The following is a 15,181-nucleotide window of genomic DNA, read 5'->3' as shown; positions in this document are numbered from 1 at the left end:
TGTTCAGCATGCAGTAGTCAACTCTACCTTCGGGTAATAGATGTAGTGTTGCGGCACTAGGTTCGGGATCATCTGAACCCTATTTCATGTGTACAAAATTCACTTAAGTTGCAACAAATGGTATGTATAATATACTTTAAAGGTTGAACCTATAGCTATTAAATTATAAATCCGCCTCTTGCTATAGTCTGGTACCTTATCCTGACTTGAAATGGTGGACGGTGGCAGAAACTTCGCTGCAGTTTCTCATTTTTCTTATGTTAAAATGGCTATACTCGAGTTGGCATATTGGAAAACTTCCTTATTAAAATGTGAATGGGGATATGTAGAATCTTCAAAGTCCACCCAGTCTAAGCAATAACACTTGCTCTCTACGGTTCCAAAAGTCTTCACACGTTTTGTTTTTTTCACATCTTTTGTTTTTTTTTATAAATTAACACTTCCCCTTTAGCCATTGCTTACATCCCATCAAACCAGCTTTCCCTCTCCTGCACCCTCAACGTCAATAACAAAATCTTGAATATCCTGAGCCACAGAGTGACACGTTCCTCTTTGGGAACATGTCTTCTTCTGCAGAATCAAAAATGGCACTTGCCAAGACCGTCTTATCTACAGTAGGCTCTGTTGCTGCAACAACCATGGTTGTTCGGACCGTTGCAAATGAGTTGCTGCCGCCAGAATTGTATGATTATCTCTTCTTTGGCCTCAAAAACCTCTTCAGCAGGTTCTCAAATCAGCTAACAATGGTAATTGACGAATTTGATGGCTTGGTCAACAATGAAATCTACGAAGCAGCTGAAATGTACTTGGGTAACAAGTTGTCAACCAACACCAGGCGAGTCAAAATCAGCAAGCCTGAGAAGGAGAAACAATTCAACATAACATTGGAACGCGACGAGGAGGTGACGGATGTTTACAGTGGGCAGAAACTCCAGTGGATCTGGCTTAGCAAAAAAGTAGAGTCTAGAGACTTTTATAATCCCAGAAGCATGAATTCCACTTTAAGATCTGAGGTCAGATCCTTTGAGCTCACATTTCACAAGAAAAACAAGGACCTTGTCCTTAATTCATACTTGCCTTACATCATAGGAGAGGCAAAAATGAGAAAACTCGAGAACAGGGCAATCAAGATTCACACTGTGGATTACCAAAGCATTTATAATTTACATGATATATGGGAGGCGATTAATCTTGACCACCCGGCAACCTTTGAGACTCTGGCAATGGATTTAGAGCTGAAAGACAAAATTGTAAAGGATTTAGACAGATTTGTGAAGAGAAAAGATTATTATAGGAAAGTAGGGAAAGCGTGGAAAAGAGGGTACTTGATGTATGGCCCTCCAGGGACAGGAAAATCCAGTTTGGTCGCCGCCATGGCTAATTACTTGAACTTTGATATATATGATTTGGAGTTGACTGAGGTGATGAGAAACTCTGATTTAAGACGTCTGCTTGTGGCCACGGCTAACAAGTCCATCTTGGTGGTCGAAGACATTGACTGTACCATTGATTTGCAAAATAATTTGGCTAATCGAACAAATGATTCTCCTCCAGATGGTTCTAATCAACAAGAAACCAAGGTAAGTCCCTTTGATTTTAGCTTTTTTTTCCTTGTCTTACTTTAAAAGCATTTCGCTTCCAGCATTAAGCTTTGAGGAAACTTGATGACAGATTTGATTTTTCAGATAGTCACTCAACTACTAGCTATTATCTCATAAAATCACTTTTTTTGTTGAAGAAAATAGGAATCAAGAAGAAAGCCGACTTTCTGAGATAATAACTATTAGTTGAATGTTCATACGAGAAATATTGATTAGGTAGTTGTAGACATAATTAAACAAGTGTACTGCAAGAAATAGAATGAAGAATGTCTGTTTTCTTCTTCTTTTTTCCATTGCAGGTGACATTATCTGGTTTATTGAATTTCATCGATGGATTATGGTCGAGCTGTGGTGACGAAAGGATCATAATTTTCACAACAAATCACATAGAAAAGCTTGACCCTGCATTGTTAAGGCCCGGGAGGATGGACATGCACATTCATTTGTCATATTGTACTCCCAGTGGCTTCAGACTTCTTGCTGCTAATTACCTGGAAACTAGAGAGCACAAATTGTTCAAACAAATTGAAGAACTCATAGAAACTGCGATGGTGACGCCAGCCGAAGTGGCTGAGCAACTGTTGAAGGAAGATGAGGTTGATGTTTCACTTAATGGCTTAATTAGTTTTCTACACGTTAAGATTAAGGAAAAAGAAGATGCCAAGTCTAAGAAAGTAGAGGCAACAGAATTGGAGACAAATGAGAAGAAGGAAAGTGATGAAAAAGGAATTGAAGAAAACTTAGAAGAAAAAAAGATCACTAAATGAGAAGTTTAAAGCCACAAAGAGAGTTGGCTCTACCTAACATGTCAATATTTGGATAATACGTAACAAGATTTCGTTCGATTCACTATTCGTACCAACTTATGTGGAAACGAGCTAAAATACTATATTGTCTTTGACTAGCGAATCACTCAATTTATGTTGTATTTTGGCGCTCGTCAGTTTGCCTAACTTCTCACTCCCCCTCACCCAAGTGTGCATTCCTATTCGATTAACATTACAATTTAATAACACTTAGATAAGCAACACCAAAAAAATACAATTCTAAATGCAGGTTTCTGGTTTTCTTAGTTGTAACCTTTCATTTAGAAGTCAATTTTTAATGAGATTAGTTGTTTTCACCATTATATATTATAGGAAAAACTACATAATTAAACACATTTCACTACCATATATATTATTATTACCCATACTTTCAAAATATTATGTATCTTACCACTAATTAAGAGTTTCATACGTATCTTACGCTTAGATATATGTATTTTTGCTACCAGATACACAAAAATATGGATAGAGGCGAGCGAGATTGGGGAGGGAGGCGAGCGAGACTTGTTTGTATCTCAGATACATTGAATCACACTAGATACATGTATTCGTATGTATCTAGAGTAATTCACATATGAGATACCAATTACATGAGAGAGTGGCGAGCGAAATTTGTTATATATCCCAGATACATGCGAATCCACTTTGATACAATATATGTAAAACAAATTACACTTAAATTTGACCTCATGTATCTGAAATACATGTATTTGAACGTATCTGAAAACATCAAAATTTAGTAAGATACGTAATATTTCAATGTAGTGTATATCTAAGCAATTAGATCCTAAATTAGTGAGGTTTTTATTTAACTTGGGGCAAAGATAATTTTTATTGATTAATGAAGTCTATGGTTGTGCATCACCGTGTCGATTCTCTCATAACATGAAATAAGAAAACTGACATTTTGAAAAATAAAAATTAGTAAACAATAGATAAAACCATCAAAATAAAAGTCTTCTGTCACATAATAATCAAAAACAAAAAAAAAAGTAAAAAGATGTCTTGATTATACGTAATCACACACTAAATAAGTAATTTTGGAAAGATCACGCTTTCTGAATAAGTAATTGCTTGTTGAATGGCACGGGACCATATGCAGCCTAATTCAAATGGTCCTTTGGGTGTCCTAAGTGGATGGTGTTCGTAGCTGAGTAGCAGTTCACCATTGTCAAACATATGTAGCGGTCTTTTTAAAGTCATACCTGTCTCTTGTATAGTATACAATTGAATCCAAGATTCCTCAATACCATGCTCCTTCATTACCCATAACTTACAAGTAGTCTCCTCGAAAAAAATATGAGCATAATAAAAGCAAAGCATTTCTCTTAATACTGCAACTCCATATTTGCAAATCTAATCATCAAACATTTTTCTCATTGCTCTAGCAATTGTATCTTTCCGCACACCTCATTTGAAATACTAAGTGAAACTACACAAGGTTTATTGTGGAAACCGACCCAATGAAATGCTCCATATATAAATGCAAAAGGATCATGAGTAATTCTATACATAGGAAGTGAGTCAATTCCTATGTAAGCACGGTGAAACTTAAGGATCTTGTAGTCATCATTAGTTGTGTCATATTCCAATCCGAAAGTAGGCAACCCTTTTTTAGTTTTTGAATATGGAAGTTCTATTGATTCTCTCGTGGAAGGGTTCAAAGCAAAAGATATCCATCAATTAAGAGAAGAACCAACCCATTACAAGAACAACACACTTTGAACGCTTTTTTTATGAGCACTTTTTTGTACCTTGATGGTTCATGGTTTCCAGGACAAACAAGTTCTTCTACGTCCTCAACTAGTTGAGCCGATTAAAAAGGAGAACAATACAAACTAGTATGAAATTTATTTGTATCATTGTAGCATCCAGAGGCGAACCCAGAATTTGAAGTTACCGCACAAGGGGTTAACCGTTGAGAGAAGGCTGATTTTTAAAGGCAAAAAAAATGACAACACTCTCTCAGAGATTCAAACTCGAGACATTGAGCTCTAATGTTCAGCCTCTGACCAACCGCACTAAGATCATTTTTGTTTATTTAGGTGCACATTTATAGACTATCTATACATATATATATATATATATATACAAAAAAAATTAAAATTTGTCGGGTGCACGTGCAACCTCACGGATGAATGTGAGTCCGCCGCTGGTAGCACCATTGGCCAAGAAGAATCTTTTTGAAATTCATCGCATGTCTTTGATTTGTCATCTTAAAGTAAGGTTCACAGATTATTGTCTTCCATAATTTTGAAACACATTTAAATCGCAGAATAGACCGTACAGATATAATAATTTCATCTTGAAAGTGAATTGTCATGGCCTAGATAAGACAAGGGTTTGAGATGTTAACTCTTTCAATCTAACAACAAAACCCGATCAAATTAAGCTCAAGTGAAATCAAAGCAAACTTACCTGATGATCATCATCATCCATCAGCTTTCTTTTCTTTGTCTGACTTTCCTCTGCAAATTCAAAATTGTGTTTACGCCCAATTTTGAACCATAGCTCTAATACTGGTATCGGACACGGAATGGAAAATCAAAAAAATAGATAAAAACATCTACCTTTGCAGATTTGAACATACTTCTTCTTTCTCTGTGGCATCGTTGGAGCTTCGACATTCGGGCTGCTAAATTAATAAAGCTTCACAGTTCACTTTCAAGGCCAAAATTGTGAGTGAGCAAAAAGATGGGAACCCTATATATTATCGGGAAAATTTTCTGGTGGAGACACCAAAAGGTAGTGTAATTTACCTATAATACCAAATTAACAATGATATTTAGTTTATCAAAAATACCCTCTCTTTCTTTATGGGATAAGTTACATACACCCTTTGTTCCTAATTACGTGTTCACTTTTTTTTTTTATAGTTATTTCTAATTACTTGTCCATTTTGACAATTCAATGAAGGACAAATTCTTTTTACCTATTATATCCTCAATTAATTGACTAATTGTTTTGAAAAATGTAGTCATTAATTATTTTCTTAATATGTGTGTCAATTCAAAAGTGGACAAGTAATTAGGGACAAAGGGAATAGCTCTTAGATTATTATAGAAATCTTAACTAAACTAAAGTTTTATTACTATAAACTTTTTTTTGTATAATTTTGTACACTTTTTTGGCTTACGTGACATTCAAATATCTCTCACGCAAATCAACTACGTGGAGTCATGGAGTGTGCTACGTAAGTTAAAAGATGTACAAAATTACAAAAAAATGAATTTGGAGTAATAAAACCTTAGTTTGATTAAGATGTGTCTGAAATTTCGATCATAATCTAGGGAAATACTTGGGTCTTATCGTTTTTTTTATACCAAAATTGTCGAAATAGTGTAATGCATTGGGTCCTTCAGCTATTTAATCCCTAAATCAAAACATAAATTTAGAGAGAATGTTACAAATAGTTGTCTAAAGTTTTAAGTATTTAAAAAATTGTCATGTTTGATTATTTTAATACGCATTTACTGATTTAAGTATTTAACTATTTAAAAACCTATTAGTTTTAATCTCTTTCTATTTTTATACAATATCTTCGATTAATATTAGTGAAATTCATGCCTCTATGAAATTAATTTTTTAACTCATTTTTTAAAATTATTTTCCTCTTTCCGCTACTTTTTCTTCAAATTACTCTTTTGAAAGAAACTATAATCTCAATGATTCAAAATAAAATTCAGGAGGAAAAGAAGACATAAATCCTAATTTTATTCAATTGAAATAAAACGAAGCATAATATTGATGATAATGACTGGAATATGATATCTTCCCTTCTCTAGCATAATAGTACATTTCACAATAAGTCGTCATATCATTTGTTTTTCCTATTAAATCTGGTTATAGGATCTCTATTTTCAGGTTGAGTTTCATCATATATGACTTACGAACTTTTGTGCTTCACACCCTTCATGTTGTTAAGACCTTAGTCTATGAATCTGCAAGATTCAGTAGAATTAGTATTAATGGTATATCACTTATTAGAATGATCTCACAATATTGTGTTTCTCCTCATGGATCGGAATTTATCGTTATATATAATAACAAGCTTGTACTCTACCAATAAATTGGTACTATCACAATTTATCAAAAACAAAAAAAAAAAATCTCAAAATAAAGTAATTGATATAATAAATCAATATCACTTTTTCACTAGTTGAAATTAAAACAATAAATTCAACCTCCAAAGTAGAATTAGTTATAATAATTTTTTATTTCCGACAAATAGCCTAGTACTTCTACTATATTCACAATATCATGTCAAGTATAATCAATCGCATATCTCATATATTGTTTATTAGATTAGCAAATTTCTTTTTACTTGCCATACCATTTTCATACAATTATATCAAAAATAATTGCAAGACTCATACAATCAACAAATTGTATTTCACAATTTTCCCAATATAATGTTGACTAGTCAAAAAAGATAGAATGATGAATTTTTCCTTATAATGAATGGTGAGTAGAAAGAATATAAAATTAGTAAATTGGTTAAATAAATTATCTAAGAGTTACATAAGTTACATGATAAAGTAAAATAATGAACAAATAAAAAATTAGAAGTTATAAAAGTTATTGAAGAAATTATCGTCATATTCAATCAGTAACTCATCTGCAACTAGGCATAAAATGTCACGCATTATGTGAGTAATTAGGCTCATAATGTCCCACGAACAAACTGATGTGCAACACACAATTTGGTTAACATCATTGAGAAATACTAATATTAAAATATTTATCCTTCACATCAAACGATCACTCAAAATGCTACTCTAACAAAGTGTAAAATAAAATATTTCAAATAAATCTTTCATTTTTATTTAGATAACTAAAATATCACCCAGAATTTATATTATAAATACAAGTATTTCTACATACAATATAAGTTTAAAAGTGTAATTATAACTGAAAAAAGATAATTCTCTCCATCTATGTATTTTGCCAAACACATTTACATTAAAAAAAGAAGAAGAAGAAAGAAATAGTATAAATTTAACTAAAAAATAAATAACAACACCACTCGATTAATATATATATATATATATATATATATATTCCTTTTTGAATTATATAATTTATTTTTTATTTTTAAACAAAGGTAGGAATTCAACATACATGTAAAATAAAGTTACTTTTTAATTTATGTTTCCATAGCATTGTTAAAACATTGTATTAATTATTGTCTTTGTCTTAATTTATGTGAAACATTTTATTTTTTTTAGAATGAAACAATTTAAATTTGACAAAAAATTTGCTCATATAATCTTCAAAGTTTTTAAAATGAAATTTATATATTTATAGGCTACGTAAAAAGTATTTACTACAAGTCACAAGAGTTAACAATTCAACATATTTGAATGATATATAAAAAATTTATGATTAAGAATAGACTTGTTTGAATTTCAAAATATTGTATTGACACATAGAGAGTATTTAATTTAGTTAAAAAAATTCCTAATCAAATCTTTTTCAACCCCATTAAAAAAAAGTTAAATCTTTACCTCATCAATAGTTCAAATCTTTACACTTTTCCCCATCCTCTTCTCCTGTATTTCTCTGTTCATCTTCCTCCAACAATCCCAGATTCGTTCAATCTGAAATCCGCGCCTTTCACAGGTTTTTCACTACAGAAAACGTTGATCCACTGATTTCAATTGCTATTTTTCTGTTTTGTATTCACATTTTTTTTTGTCTGTTTTGATTGAATTTAGGTTACATTAAATTCTATTGAAAGTGGAAAAGGAGAAGGGATGGATCCAGATTCAGTTAAATCGACTCTCTCTAATTTGGCATTTGGAAATGTAATGGCTGCTGCTGCTCGTGATTACCAGAAGGTATTACTTCTTTTCTCATTTGAATCTCTCTTATTTTCTTTCTGTTATTGCTCCATGCCATGATTTTTTTTTCACTTTTTCGTGGAGTTGAACTCTGAGGCAATAAAATTCCGGAATTCAACTTAAGTTGAACTACAGAATTTTCAAGAATTTGAAAAACAACAAATCATGGCAAACACTTGCAATTTTCAAATATCATTTTTTTCTCTTTGAAAATAAAAACGTACTTTTTTCAAATTTCACAATGAAATATGGCCAAATGCCTAATATACTGGTAGGTGGATGACAGCACATAAATACTATAATTATAATGAATTTGGATACTATATGGACCTGAATACAGTACAATAGATACATAGAATTCATATAGTTGATCCCAACTTATTTGGGATCGATGCCGAGTTGATTCATTGAATTTCTCCACGTCTGTTGTTTCTGTTGTTCAGTTCGTATTTTGTTTTTAACTTATGTAAATGGTGGTAAAAGAACATCTTTTGCTGGTCCATCATATAGTTTTGGAGGGCTTGGATAAGGTTCATAAAGTCTTTCAGAGTTCAATGCAGAGTGTTTGTACAATAAATCATATGGGGGTTTTTTGTTGTTGGGAACATGAAGTCGATGGAGTCTTGCTTAAGGTGTTACAGTAATCTTTTTCACATGTAGTCGAAGGGAACATTTTGCAGAGTACAGTTTGGATTTTAACTTGTAGGAATAGAGTAAAGTTTAGAATTGTAAGTGTCCATTAGAGCAGAATGGATATAAATGATTCATATAGCCACCTCTACTAGTTTGTAATTGAGGCATAGTTTTTATTGTTGTAAAGTTTGGATTTTTAGGTATTCATATAAGACAGGTGAAGTTGTATGTAGTTAAAAGATACAATGAATTATTAAAATTCTATACTATGTGTTTTCCCTACATTTNGACAGCACATAAATACTATAATTATAAAGAATTTGGATATTATATGGACCTGAATACAGTACAATAGATACATAAAATTCATATAGTTGATCCCGACTTATTTGGGATCGATACAAAGTTGGTTGATTGAATTTCTCCATGTCTGTTGTTTTTGATGTTCAGTTCGGACTTTTGTTTTAACTTATGTAAATGGTGGTAAAAGAACATCTTTTTTTTTTTTTTTGATGACAAGGGAAACCCGCAGCCGCTACCCTTTGGGTGCGCATAGGGTAAAAACCCCGCTCCTATGCAATAGCGCGCAAACCACATAGGAGAGGTAACCCACACTAGGCAAGCCCGGTGCGACGAGCTCGACCCAGAAGGCAAACTCTTGCTTTCGTTGGCAAGGGGTTTTGAACTTGAGACCTCCAACATGAAAGTCTCCCGCCCAAACCATTGGGCCACCCCGAAGGGTTAAAAGAACATCTTTTGCTGGTCCATCATATAGTTTTGGAGGGCTTGGAACAAATTCATAAAGTCTTTCAGAGTTCAATACAGAGTGTTTGTACAATAAATCATTATGGGGTTTTTTTATATTGGGAACATGAAGTCGATGGAGTCTTGCTTAAGGTGTTACAGTAATCTTTTTCACATGTAGACGAAGGGAACATTTTGCAGAGTACAGTTTGGATTTTAACTTGTAGGAATAGAGTAAAGTTTAGAATTGTAAGTGTCCATGTAGAGCAGGATGGATATAAATGATTCATATAGCCACCTCTACTAGTTTGTAATTGAGGCATAGTTTTTATTGTTGTAAAGTTTGGATTTTTATGTATTCATATAAGATAGGTGAAGTTGTATGTAGTTAAAAGATGCAATGAATTCTTAAAATTCTATACTATGTGTTTTCCCTACATTTTTTTTTCTTTTTCTGATTATAATCATAGCTATCTAAGCATTGAAATCAATTCTCTCAGAAGTCAAAAATATGTTATAAATGCAAAAAGTAATGCAGATGTTTGTGATTGGAGCTTTTAGTAAATTTGTTATTGTGTAGCCAAATCCACATGCACCATTTTTCTATGAGACTAAGATAATTTCTTTTCAACAGAATATGAAAAGAGGTTTCACTATTTCAAAAAAGGAAAATATGGAAGGTTCACTTACTAAATTGTCAAAATCAGTAGTCTTTACATCCTTCTTAGGTTATTCCTACAATTATTAGAGATTGGAATCTCTTTACATTCATGGCATGATAATGTGGTGTATACATTTCTGTGTATCAAGCTTATCTTCTTTACTTGCCATTGGACATGGAGCTGCCATTTATTTTCTGGTTGGATTAATGATGCCTACTGTGTCAGGATAAACTCATACTTAGATGAGAAATATCGAGAATGATTACTATGTTTATCTGTTTTTTTTTATATCTATACTCCAAATAGCAACCGTTTAAGATCACTATTCTTGATAAGCTAAGATGGTTTGGCGAGTCATTCAGACATGACCAGCTATGTTGGATGAAAGTTTGGTTATACTCCAGTAGTTTAAGAAAAAGACCTATCAGTTACGGGGTGTTTTTCAACATTTCAGGGGAGTTAGACCTTTGATGCTACTTGCTATTCCTTTGGGATAACTTATTATTTGAGATTGATTGATAGATCATTGTAATATACCTCAAAAGGTCCAGCAGTTTTAGTTAGCAGTTTTTAACTACAAATCATTTGTATTCAATTTCTCCCTTTAGGAAGTGCTGGCTCAAGAGAAGGTGCAAGCATCATCTTCTGTTAATCAAGACATAGATCTTGATGAACTAATGGATGTAAGTTTGCATACCCTTCAATGTTTCTCCTTCTAGGCACATAATTTGTATGCCTGTTCACTTGCTCATTGTGCTTTTAACAGGATCCTGAGCTGGAAAAGTTGCATGCAGATAGGATTGCCGCTCTCAAGGTCTGTTATTTTGTCTTGCCTGCAGGCCAACGTAGTTAGTTATATCTGGAGGCAAAGTACCTGATTGTTAGACAATTGGTTTCTTTGAACTCTCTTCTGCAGAAAGAAGCAGAGAAGCGACAAGCTTTAAAAAGGCAAGGGCATGGAGAATATAGAGAGATTACTGAAGGAGATTTCTTGGGCGAAGTTACTGGTAGTGAGAAAGTGATTTGTCACTTCTATCATCGAGAGTTCTACCGATGCAAGTAAGGACTTACTTCATGTTTCAAAGTTCACTGTCCTTCTCCCAGACAAAAGTAAAAGACATAAATTCCAGTTCTTTCTCAATTGCAGTTAATAAGAGGAAAGCTCTTTCTCAATCGCAGTTCCTATTATTCTCTGATGTTATCTGTGTTTGAGAAAGAGAGGGAGAGGGAGACAGAGAGAAAGAGAGAGAGTTGTATAATTTCCCAGTTTGAAAAATTCTGGTATTTCACATACTGCAAATTTGTAGTTTGAGTTGCTTTGGAGTCAGTAGCGCGCACATCAGTCTTCTAACTTATAATCTGATGCAACAAGCTTGACACTATTCATTAATATCGTTGCTAAATTTGCATCTTGAAGGTACCACTTGTGACTGCTTTACCAAGGTTAACTAGCCATCCAATTTTTTATTGGACGAGTTGTGATAATTCTCTTGCTTGTCTTTGTATTTTGATGCATTGACGCCTCAACATATATTAGTCTAGCTATAAATACTTAGAAATGGAAAAAAATAAATAGAATTGTACATATCCAGTTGCATGCATACACAAGCATAATGGTCTTTGTTGCTTTTTCAGGATCATGGATAAGCATTTGAAGTCTCTTGCACCAATACATGTTGATACAAAGTTCTTAAAGTTAGATGCTGAGGTCTGTTTTGCTTGAGTTCTTGGACAATTCTTTAACAGATTATACAGTAGAAATAGTCCTGAAATTTTGTGAAGTACACCTATGCGTGGAAGTTAACATAGAAAAACTAAAAAAACAAAAAAGTCGCAGACTGGCTCTATAACTTTTGGAGGACTGTGCAGATTGGATCTCATTTTCGTGCTAATAACTCATTTTTATTGTATAACCTAATGGCAGAATGCTCCCTTTTTTGTTACAAAGCTGGGAATTAAAACTCTACCATGCATCATCTTTTTCAGGTTAGTGCATCTGCTTTGCACTGTGTTATTAATTCTCCTATAATATGTCCATGTTTGGGTGGTTCTCTGGTTGTTTTCAAGGCCAAATCAAGAAGATTAAATTAGCTCGTTTCTTCAAGCAATAAGATCAAACCTAAATTGTCCTAATTTATTTGTCTCAACAATATAGATTAAATGATCTGTTAAAACAGGCCCACACACAGGGAAAGTGAAATATCAGTTTGTCATTGTTGTAAGGGAGCTAGCGTGGATTTTCTGAACTTGGTTTCTGCTTGTTTTCTTTTTTTTCTTCCAATTTTACTGTGAGTTAGAGGGGGGAGCTACCATGATCTTCACAAACATATACTCCATGTAGTTACATGAGGACCTAATGATAACTGCCTGAACAAAACTGTGGTAAAGGGAAGGGAGCAGTCTTATTTATGATTCCAGACCTATTCTTCCAAAATTCGTACACATGCATGTGAATATTAGAATCAATGCATCCGTAGGGGGTTTGGTTAGTTATACTAGCTCTTTCCCAAACGATGTCATTTTCTTTTAATCTACACTTAACAGAATTTTGCTCTTCAGGAATGGAATAGCTTCAGATAGGCTGGTTGGTTTTCAAGATTTGGGAGGAAAAGATGACTTCAGCACAAAGGCTCTGGAGGGTTTTCTGTTAACGAAAGGTAATACTTTTTAATTGGATGCATGATCGCTGATAGGCCAATGTATTATATGTCATTTGATCCGTATTAAATATTGGCGGGTTGGATTTTGTTATCCAACCTATTTTTTATACCGACATCCTGCCTGCCCATGTGCCAGCACTGAATTCCTTATACGTAGCTTATGGCAATCCACTAAACCATCTTTGGTGCAGGAATAATCAAAGAGAACAAGAAAGAAGAAGAGGATGATGATTCATATGATGATAGAAATAGATCAGTGAGATCGTCAATCAATCCTGATTCTGATTCAGATTGATGAGTAATTAGGGGTCATTGGTTTCTTCTAATCAAACGAGTATTCATCGACATCTTCCATTTGCTGAATCTCACAGATTTATCTAATACAATGTCTTTGCATTGTTGAGATGATAACTGCAAAAGATTGAATATTCTGCTTGAAATAGTATGTTATAGTAGTTTGACATTTCTATCTGTTGCTTCTTAGTCCAGTTTTACGGAGAGAAGAAAACGAACTGTATTATTGCAAAGTGGTCTGAATTCTTTCCATTTCTCCCAACAGGCTCTTGAAAGTATGTAGTTGTATCCGAATTCTATTATTGTAAGTTTTTGAGAAAATGAACGAAGAGACGTGGTAGCTTTGCACTTTTCTTTTCACCTTTCTAAAAAGGTCTGATATTATTACAAGTTTAGTGCAAGGAGCTATCATAAGAATAAGTGCTGTGTATGTAAGTGCATTATCTCATTTTTTGTAATTTTCATATCCAACCCTATCTTTTAAAAAGCTTTACGTAATTTGCTTTTAGATGCTTCACTTTAAATAGTATTTGTTCAAAATTGAGTGTATAAAATGAATATCCAGAATTATACACAAAACCTCTCCCTTCTTCTCTTTTTCATCTTTTATTTACTGTGAAACTCTGCTCTGCTTTGTATTCCTTTAAAAAAAATTGATATAAACTAAAGTTTTAATTAGCCTTCTGTCTCTATCTCTGTGTGGATGCATAGCTATAGCCTGTATGTGGTTGTTGATGCATTATGTCTTCAGTAATCAGTGAAGTTCTTCTGTCTGGTTTTATCGTAAACTCAACCCTTCATCGACGTACTCACTTGGTTCAATCCTTCTCTGTTGTCTTCCTGTACTGGTTCTATGTGTTTTCATGAACATAAATTAAACTTCCATATTAAGTTCTTCAGCTTTAATTAGTTTTATTAGTATCTTTTCCCCTATATGCTTCAAATGAGTTTCGAATACTGAATGATATATAGAAAGTTATGGCTTCTTCAAATGGAACTTCCCCAGGGTTATTAAGGAAGTATGGTACTGAAGATGAAAAAAAACGTAAAAGAATGATATCGAACAGGGAATCAGCAAGAAGATCAAGAATGAAGAAACACAAGTATTTGGATGAGTTATTGGCTCAAATGAATCTACTCAAGGAGGAAAATAATCAAATTGTGATTAACATAAATATGGTTAATCAGCTTTACTTGAACATGGAAGCAGAGAACTCTGTTCTCAAAGCTCAGATGGTTGAGTTAAGTCACAGGCTGCAGAGTGCTGAGGAGATCATTAACTGCAATAATGTTAATGCTGGAGATGATTTCTTGAAAACTTGGGATTTTCTTCCATGGGAATCAGAGCGGATAATAACAACATACCCAGTGTAATTTCATAAGTGAGGTCTGGGAAGAATGACGTGTATATAGACCTTACCTTACCTTGAAAGGGAGTGAAATTGTTTTCGATAAACCTTTCATTTATGTATGATGAACAAATCATTTCTTTTTCCGTACTTGGGTTTTGCTTGCGCAATGTTGTACTATAGTGGCCTTTGACCATTAGAGATCAATATAACTAATCGGATGTGCATAAATTGAAGTATATCATGCTTGAATTATTGGCAAAAATAGTTTTAAATATGATCGAGATATTAATACGAAACAAACTAGACCTGACCTACGACTAAAAAAACATTAGATAATAATTTCAAACGTCACTGGTCATTCAAGTTATCATGAACGGATGAACTTTCATTGTTTTACCCTTCTAGCTTACTATATTTTTCTTCATCTATTTATGCTTGTTCATTATATTTTAAATAAATTTTTATCTTATTTGTAAAAAAAAAAAGAAGGTAATTTTCTATTTTATACATTTGTCAAGTATAAAGAAAGGGCAATTTTCAAATGTTGTAATACTATATATGATGT

The 15,181-nt window shown here is 33.2% G+C and overlaps 4 protein-coding genes across 5 annotated transcripts; 3 read left to right on the top strand and 1 right to left on the bottom strand.

The window, feature by feature from the left end:
- Window positions 1-456: 456 nt before the first annotated feature.
- On the top strand, window positions 457-2,774 carry LOC125846884 (AAA-ATPase At3g50940-like). The gene is made up of 2 exons (XM_049526568.1): window positions 457-1,580; window positions 1,901-2,774. Exons 1-2 carry the CDS (start codon window positions 561-563, stop codon window positions 2,366-2,368), a joined length of 1,488 nt encoding a protein of 495 aa, XP_049382525.1. The 5' UTR covers window positions 457-560; the 3' UTR covers window positions 2,369-2,774.
- Window positions 2,775-3,438: 664 nt separating this feature from the next.
- LOC125846905 (putative F-box protein At1g47790) lies at window positions 3,439-5,092 on the bottom strand. 2 transcript variants are annotated; one of them, XM_049526598.1, is made up of 3 exons: window positions 4,999-5,092; window positions 4,847-4,896; window positions 3,439-3,784 (listed from the first exon to the last, which is right to left on the bottom strand). In XM_049526598.1, exons 1-3 carry the CDS (start codon window positions 5,036-5,038, stop codon window positions 3,455-3,457), a joined length of 420 nt encoding a protein of 139 aa, XP_049382555.1. In that variant the 5' UTR covers window positions 5,039-5,092; the 3' UTR covers window positions 3,439-3,454. The 2 variants fall into 2 exon arrangements, with proteins under 2 accessions (XP_049382555.1, XP_049382556.1); XM_049526599.1 differs by lacking the exon at window positions 3,439-3,784 and adding an exon at window positions 4,546-4,754.
- Window positions 5,093-7,913: 2,821 nt separating this feature from the next.
- Window positions 7,914-13,516, top strand: LOC125846901 (thioredoxin domain-containing protein PLP3B). Its single transcript, XM_049526592.1, has 9 exons — window positions 7,914-8,050; window positions 8,146-8,268; window positions 10,919-10,993; window positions 11,077-11,124; window positions 11,227-11,369; window positions 11,946-12,018; window positions 12,235-12,296; window positions 12,870-12,967; window positions 13,162-13,516. The coding sequence occupies exons 2-9, from the start codon at window positions 8,185-8,187 to the stop codon at window positions 13,263-13,265; spliced, it is 687 nt and encodes a 228-aa protein (XP_049382549.1). The 5' UTR covers window positions 7,914-8,050; window positions 8,146-8,184; the 3' UTR covers window positions 13,266-13,516.
- Window positions 13,517-13,923: 407 nt separating this feature from the next.
- On the top strand, window positions 13,924-14,865 carry LOC125846910 (bZIP transcription factor 11-like). Its single transcript, XM_049526603.1, has one exon. It carries the CDS (start codon window positions 14,243-14,245, stop codon window positions 14,636-14,638), a length of 396 nt encoding a protein of 131 aa, XP_049382560.1. The 5' UTR covers window positions 13,924-14,242; the 3' UTR covers window positions 14,639-14,865.
- The last annotated feature ends 316 nt before the right edge of the window (window positions 14,866-15,181 follow it).

This window comes from Solanum stenotomum, chromosome 12, assembly GCF_019186545.1.
Source record: "Solanum stenotomum isolate F172 chromosome 12, ASM1918654v1, whole genome shotgun sequence".
NCBI lineage: Eukaryota > Viridiplantae > Streptophyta > Magnoliopsida > Solanales > Solanaceae > Solanum > Solanum stenotomum.
This window is presented reverse-complemented; position numbering and strand designations above follow the sequence as displayed.

Coding starts and splice junctions, on each gene's coding strand:
- LOC125846905 (XM_049526598.1), bottom strand. CDS start 5,038: ATGCCACAGAGAAAGAAGAAGTATGTTCAAATCTGCAAAG. Junction 4,897..4,998: donor GTATGTTCAAATCTGCAAAG/GTAGATGTTTTT, acceptor TTGAATTTGCAG/AGGAAAGTCAGACAAAGAAA. Junction 3,785..4,846: donor TGGATGATGATGATCATCAG/GTAAGTTTGCTT, acceptor TTTGATGATTAG/ATTTGCAAATATGGAGTTGC.
- LOC125846901 (XM_049526592.1), top strand. CDS start 8,185: ATGGATCCAGATTCAGTTAAATCGACTCTCTCTAATTTGGCATTTGGA. Junction 8,269..10,918: donor CTGCTCGTGATTACCAGAAG/GTATTACTTCTT, acceptor TTCTCCCTTTAG/GAAGTGCTGGCTCAAGAGAA. Junction 10,994..11,076: donor ATCTTGATGAACTAATGGAT/GTAAGTTTGCAT, acceptor TGCTTTTAACAG/GATCCTGAGCTGGAAAAGTT.
- LOC125846884 (XM_049526568.1), top strand. CDS start 561: ATGTCTTCTTCTGCAGAATCAAAAATGGCACTTGCCAAGACCGTCTTA. Junction 1,581..1,900: donor CTAATCAACAAGAAACCAAG/GTAAGTCCCTTT, acceptor TTTCCATTGCAG/GTGACATTATCTGGTTTATT.
- LOC125846910 (XM_049526603.1), top strand. CDS start 14,243: ATGGCTTCTTCAAATGGAACTTCCCCAGGGTTATTAAGGAAGTATGGT.